Genomic DNA, 6,853 nt, shown 5'->3' with positions numbered 1-6,853 from the left:
GTTATAGGTATAAGTCAGCTCATTCCACTTTTGAGAAGTTCCCTAAAATTTTCCATTTTATTCAATTTAGTCCCTAAAACCTAAATAGTCATATTTTCAAATCTAAGCTTCGTTTTTCAATTCAAATTCAATTTCATCCTTCCATAACATTCAAATATTCTTAAATACAAAAATTTCGTGCTAATTTTGAAATAATTACACTTTAGTCCCTATACTCGTAACTAACAAATTATACTTTACAAATTAGTCCCTATTCATCTCTAAGCAGTTTTTCAGCGCGTAGATCTCGAAAATTTATTCGAAATCAAAAAAAAATTGTCTCAATCGGACAATCGAGCCAAAAGTTATGGCCTTTCAAAGTTTTCCAAGCTAAAAACACACTGTTCATGCCACGTCAGCAAATCGCGTCCTAGAGGGCACGATTTCCTTCCACATCAGCAAATCGCGCTGACGTGGACGCGATTTCCTGCACGTACCCTGACATCGCGCTGATGTGGACGCGATTTCGCGGAAAATGGCCCATTCCGGTAAATAATTAAAAAACCGGCCCATTTCGATAAATTTTGAAAAAAAACTGCCTTTTTTGGTTATTTGCCCCTTAAGTTGTGCTCCTGGGAAAACTAATAAAATACTTTAAGCAAATAGCAACTTGTTTATAGCAAATCTGGGAAACCTTTATTATTTATTTATTTATTTTTGTGACTGTTGATTACTTGATTTTCATGGTTTATAGCTTGCTTCTTGATTATGGTCTTCTTTTTAATGTAAAATATTGGATTCGTTTCAGCTTTGTTTGTTCAGTGTGAATTTTTGCCATATGCTAGGGTTTCTCTGGGGGTGTTATAGAAAGTGTCCCCACATGTCCACCAAATCCTTCTCAATTCACTGGAATTTAAAATCCCAGTTTCCAAACACCTGTTTTCTCCCTTTTGCTCGCCGGTGCTCTTTGAATGCTTTCCCCTTGTCATTCTTTCACTGCCCAAGAATCCATTCTCCGAAGCCATACCTTCCTCAACCTCCCTTGGTCCAATCCAATCCCTATAACCAGACTCCACATGATGTAACACAAGCCCGAGAATCCATTTCTGAGTACCTCCAAGAACTGGGGCTTTCTTTGGAGGATTCCATTTCTATATCTTCTAATTCCCCGAAATACGTGCAAATGCTGGTGGATGGTGTCAAGGAACTGGAGGAATGGAATGCTTGGAATGATAGTAATGGTGAAGGGGATAGTTTGGGGTTTAAGGAAATGATCATTTATATGGCGAAGGAGAAGGGTGATAATGGAAAAGTTGCCTTTTTGGAAAGTGTGGGTTTGCCTCTCTCTTCTGCCATGAGCGTTGCTCGTTATTTGTCCTCAGAATCACTTCCCAGTATTATTCGTAAGGTTAGCAAGAAAGCTCATTAAGTTTATTTACATCTATTTTCACCCTCACTTTTTGGTTTGTTGTTCAAAAATGCATTCTGATGATCTTTGTTTTGGAAGGAACTAGAATTTAGGAAATTGTAGATGTGAAATTTTGTTTCACAGGCAGATGAATCAAGCTTATTCTTTAGATTTTTTAGCCTCAAAAAATAAAAATAAAAACTGGCAAGCTTTAGAAATGAGGAGTTTAACGAAGTGTTAGAACATCACTCTTAAGTTTTTCACATTGAGACACAAGTCGACAAAGTTAAATAGTGAATAATGAAACCATCTTGCCTTATCAGTATGCAAGAATGTTATGGGTGCCATATTGTAGGAACTGATGGATATTTTTCAAATTTGACAATATTTAAGACACAAATACTTCTTTTCTTTATTTCATACAGTTGACCTATGATTTGTAGCATGAATATTCTCTTTTGGTTGTAAATTCAGTACCCCATGTTAGTTTCATTACATAGAAAATTTTCCTGCATAATCATTTTTCCTTTTGTTTCACACTTTAGAAGAAGTGAATGATCTTTAGGGACTAACTTTTTCATGGAGATTCCTTTGACAGATTGCATCAGTTATCTTGTACTGTATTTAGAAGGCATATGCCTACAAAAATCTTATCTTTTATATTAACCCTGAAGTAATAATTAGACCAAAATTTTTTGTTTTGTGATGGCTTGCTTAGTGTTAGGCGTGTGTTAGTGTTCGGCCTGCATGATCCAGCCGTTATTATCCTTTTCAAGTTTTACTTTAAGCTGACATCTTGTCATACTATTGCAGTCTTGTTTAGTCTTCAGTTCATCATCTTGTCATTTAGAAGTCTTTATATTGATGAAATGGATATAAACTGTTACAATGGATGATTTTGCTTATTAGATTTGACATGTCTAATCTACTGCCTTTTTTTTTTTGGTTAAAATATTTTTCAAATGCTTCACCTTTTGAGTGGTCAGCCATGGTCTAATAAATTGGTAAGCACAGAATAAATTCCTTTAGATATTGGCCATGTCTTTGTTCTTTTGGTAACCCAACCTAACGATCCTTCGGTAGAATATGTGTATGTTCTTGAATCATAGCTTGGTGCTAAACGCATGTTTGTGGTTTTTAAGCTCTTGTAGATGCATCCTGTTTATATAGGAGTATTTCAAATTAAATCTTTTCGCTGATCTGATCAAGCAACCAATGTGATACTTATCTTGCTTCAAATGAATTCTGCTCTTCTGTGAATTGACTGAAATGAGCTCTTCATCTAAATTTGTTTGGTAGATTCATTGCTTATTTTGGATTTGGTTTTTAGGTTAAGTATATGAAGGAAAATATATTTTCTGCCGGTGATGATAAAGGAGGGCTTAGTGGGAAAAATGCTCGCCGAATGATGATGCACTTGTCAATTTCTTCTGATGAAGATGTGCAACAAACCTTATCCTTCTTTGAGAAGGTTGAATATGACTTCCAATCTTCTTTTATTGTCTATGTGAAGTGATATCAGGTTTTACTTACCTAATACTTTTTATTCTTTTCTTTTGTTTGCCCTCTTGATGTTGTCAGCTGACATTTCAGTTGCATAGGTTCATTTGTTCAGTTGCTTTCTGTTGTGACACAATCTATCAATATATGTTGCAGATTGAAGCAAGGCGTGGAGGTTTAGAGATATTGGGTTTGGTAGATGCAACTTTTAGATTTTTGTTGGAATCATTTCCACGTCTTTTATTGTTACCAGTGGAGTCCCATTTGGAACCTATGGTTGAATTTCTTGAAAATATCGGAGTTCCAAGGAGATCTATGGGAAATGTATTTTTGTTGTTTCCTCCCATCTTGTTTTACAAGATTCAGGGCATTAAATCAAAATTTTTGACTTTCGAGAAGGTACCTTTCATATTTTAAATTCTAGTTTCATTTAGCTGAGTACTGTTTTCTACTTGCAGACACTTTGAACAATAACCTTTCTTTTTATGGATGGCATGCTATGTTAGTTTTTAGTGTGATTATACCTTGTTTACCCTTAATCGAAGTTTATTTTTTATGAATTTTCTTCTAGGTTGGTGCAGCATATAAAGATATTGGGAAAATGTTGCTAAAATATCCATGGATACTTTCAACAAGTATTCAAGAAAATTATGAGCAGATCCTTTTGTTTTTTGAGGAAGAAAAGGTACTGATTTAATGTTGACCTCCTAGTCAGGGTGTCTTACATTTGCCCTACATTCATGTGCTTGACTGTATACTCGGTTATGTTTGGTTGAGTTTTGGTTCCATCATGATTTTCATGGTTTGCTTACAGCTTACTTGAGGTGCTAATGTTTTGTTATTTATTCTGAAATTGCTAATGTTATCGTCTGGTAAAAAATAATATCCAGGAGTTTCTTTCTTTTAGTTACCGAAACAAGAAATTGTTGAGGATATGATACTCTGAAAGTTGCCATAGGGGTATGAGAATATATTTTTAAATCCACAGGCAGTTTTAGTTTACTTTAATACCATCAATTGTATTAACGGACAGCCTTGATTTTATGTTGTTTACTGCTCCTTATTATTAAGTATTTTTCTTTCTCCGTTAACTGGATAAATAATTATGTTTCTGTCGGGCACCTAAAGTTAGTGTTTTGTATCATTTGATTACATCTCCAAACATAAATAGTTTCTATTAAAGTTATAAACTTGGTTACACAGTTGCATTATCTTCATTTTCTTTTCTATTCGTATGTTGTTCTGTAATGAATTGGATAATTTTCATATTTGGATTTAGATACCAAAAACAAGTGTTGACCGGGCAATTAGAAGCTGGCCTCATTTATTGGGTTGTTCTACAAGCAAGCTAAAGTTAATGGTGGATCAATTTGGTGAATTAGGTATTAGAAACAAGAAATTTGGCCGGGTTATTGCCAAAAGTCCCCAGCTGCTATTAAAGAAACCTCAAGAATTTCTCCAGGTTGGTGGTTGTATGTTTTTGTTTGGGTTCTTGAGATACACTTTTTGGCTTCTATTTTTTGCAGTTACTTAATGTTTAATTCCCATCTCTAAATGTTGAATCACCTCTTAAAAGAATAACTAGCTTTAACATAGCTTTGAGAGGTGATCTGGTTCACTTTTAGCAATTCCCTGTTACATATTTAAAGGAATTGACATGCGGTATGATTATATCCCTCAATGGCATGAAGAAAATTAGGATGCCGTTCTTCCCTTGCTCCTATTGGCTGCTCCTTGATTGTGCCTTATACTTTTCTGTTTCTAAGGATGCTTCTTTATTGTTATTTGTCTTAATGATTAAATTGTAACCATACATATAAATTCTAATTAACAAGAAAATTTAAATACCGGACTTCTCAAATCCCTTATTTGACACTGTGTAATCGAGTTTTCTTCCACGATGAACTGATTAACTGAAATTTGATCACACAACACTCAGGGGAAGACAAATTTCTGAGGCGGGGGTGGGTTTGCTGATTTCACCATTGGCTTTTCATTTTTGTAATACTTCTTTTATGATTGGCAGCCTTTCAGTTAACTTATTAGCAATTACATGTTCACATTGCCGTGAAACCATCTTTATGTTGATTTCTGGATATTAGAGGCAATTCCAGGAGTCTAACTCTGCTGTTTTTCAGTGGTCAAGATTGGTTGATTTGTCTCTTCAACTGCCTAATCCTAGTATTTTGTTTGTGAAGCTAAGATGACTCTTGTCAAATATAACTTTCATTTCTCCAAGGGTCGTCAAAGAGACTAGTTCTCAAGGATTCTAGTCAACTATGAAAGTGAAATTGTGGCATTAAATCCTAGCTTCGAAATACAGAATTTATTATAGTTTCAATCAATGAATTTGATTTGTATTGCTTTTTCTTCTGATTTATTCTATTCTATTCTATTATTTTATATTTCTTTTATAGTTATGATTTATTTCTCCTTCTATAGGTGGTTCTATTTTTTGAAGAACTTGGTCTTGCTCAGGAAACTGTGGGGAAGTTAGTTTCTCGCTGTCCAGAAGTCTTTGCTGCCAACATCGATACAACTTTGAAGAAAAAGGTTGAGCTTCTTGCAGAATTTGGTATTTCCAATGACCACCTTCCTCGCGTCATCAAAAAGTATCCAGAGGTTCTTGTTTCTGATGTGAACAAAACTTTACTTCCTCGGTAATACTTTTATTTCAGTACACTGTTCTATATTAGTTGAGGTGTTGTGTGGTGGGAAAATACCCAAAGACCAACCAGGCATCTCATGGGAAAAAACTTATTGTCAAAAGAACAGAAAAAAAGAAAAAAAAAATGAAAATGAAAATTTTAGTTCCACTAATGCATTGTAGGTAAAACTGGTATTGAAAGTATTGACCAAAAGAAAAAGGTATTAAAACTCTTTCTTTCCTGACAAGATCACACACAAACAAGTTTGATGTCAATGTCAATGCCATTCTATCTTGAGGTTCAGTATGTTGAACTATCTTGAATGCTTTGTTTTTGAATTTGGAATGGTTTTACTTGGATAACATAATTTAAGTTGGAAATATAAACAATGGGGATCATGCATTCGTTTTTTTCTTCATTGTTATGATGAGAACTATGTTCATTAAGTTACAGATCATGCAGTCATGAGAAAATCAGTGTTGTTGTAACTTGATCTGCTGGTTATGTGAACAGGATCAATTATTTGATGGAGATGGGGCTGTCTAGGAGGGAAATTGCTTTGATGATCCGTAGGTTTCCTCCATTACTAGGATACAGCATTAAGGAGGTATTAAAACCGAAACTCAATTTCCTTTTAAACACCATTGGAAAGCCTGTGAAGGATGTGGTGGGGTATCCTAGGTACTTTAGTTATTCATTGGAAAAGAAAATAAAACCCAGGTTCTGGGTCCTTAAGGGAAAGAATATTGAATGTAGCTTAGAAGTAATGTTAGGGAAAAATGATGAAGAGTTTGCTGCTGAGTTTATGGGTGTTGGAAGAATGCTTGTTTCTCCATCCGCCACTTTTCAATGAATTGTTGTAACATTAAAGTGATAATAGGCAATCTTTGTAAATGCTTTATTTATAGGCAATCTCTTTGACACATCACAATTTGTGATTGGCTAGAGTTGTGGTTGAAGTAATTTGGCCATCGCATGTTAACATCATGAACGTAAGTAGACCAATGAATTGAATGAGCTGAAATAGGTAGATTCAATCTCATTTCGTGATTCGTTTTGGATTTGAGTAAATTCAATGTAGGAGTCATGATCAATAGGTTGTTCTTCATTTGCATTATGCTTAGTTATTTGATCAGTTGTCAACTTCATCACCACAAAGAATGGACTACATCAGATGTCTGTTTTGTTTGTTGTACACTCGGTAAACTTTGCTATTTGGGGAATAGCCAAGTAATATGTATGCTTACATCATAAAGAGGGTTAAATGTTGCTTTATACTTTGTCCTACTAAAGCTTTCTTCCACTCGATCGGATAATT

General features: G+C 34.6%; 1 protein-coding gene across 2 annotated transcripts; it reads left to right on the top strand.

Moving 5' to 3' along the window:
• The first annotated feature begins 635 nt into the window (after positions 1-635).
• LOC107901769 (transcription termination factor MTERF2, chloroplastic) lies at positions 636-6,458 on the top strand. Of its 2 annotated transcripts, none has more exons than XM_016827912.2 (7): positions 636-1,387; positions 2,718-2,858; positions 3,044-3,286; positions 3,459-3,572; positions 4,167-4,349; positions 5,330-5,547; positions 6,049-6,458. In XM_016827912.2, exons 1-7 carry the CDS (start codon positions 818-820, stop codon positions 6,386-6,388), a joined length of 1,809 nt encoding a protein of 602 aa, XP_016683401.1. In that variant the 5' UTR covers positions 636-817; the 3' UTR covers positions 6,389-6,458. The 2 variants fall into 2 exon arrangements, with proteins under 2 accessions (XP_016683401.1, XP_016683402.1); XM_016827913.2 differs by having other exon boundaries at positions 661-1,387; positions 5,330-5,509.
• The last annotated feature ends 395 nt before the right edge of the window (positions 6,459-6,853 follow it).

This window comes from Gossypium hirsutum, chromosome D06 (genome assembly GCF_007990345.1).
Source record: "Gossypium hirsutum isolate 1008001.06 chromosome D06, Gossypium_hirsutum_v2.1, whole genome shotgun sequence".
Lineage (NCBI taxonomy): Eukaryota > Viridiplantae > Streptophyta > Magnoliopsida > Malvales > Malvaceae > Gossypium > Gossypium hirsutum.
The sequence above is the reverse complement of the archived record's forward strand: the minus strand, read 5'-3'. Positions and strand labels throughout refer to the sequence as shown.

Bases quoted from the DNA above. Each gene is read 5' to 3' on its own strand.
- LOC107901769 (XM_016827912.2), top strand. From the start codon at position 818: ATGCTAGGGTTTCTCTGGGGGTGTTATAGAAAGTGTCCCCACATGTCC. The intron at 1,388-2,717 runs GTTAGCAAGAAA...TTTGGTTTTTAG, and splicing joins TTCCCAGTATTATTCGTAAG to GTTAAGTATATGAAGGAAAA. The intron at 2,859-3,043 runs GTTGAATATGAC...TATATGTTGCAG, and splicing joins CCTTATCCTTCTTTGAGAAG to ATTGAAGCAAGGCGTGGAGG.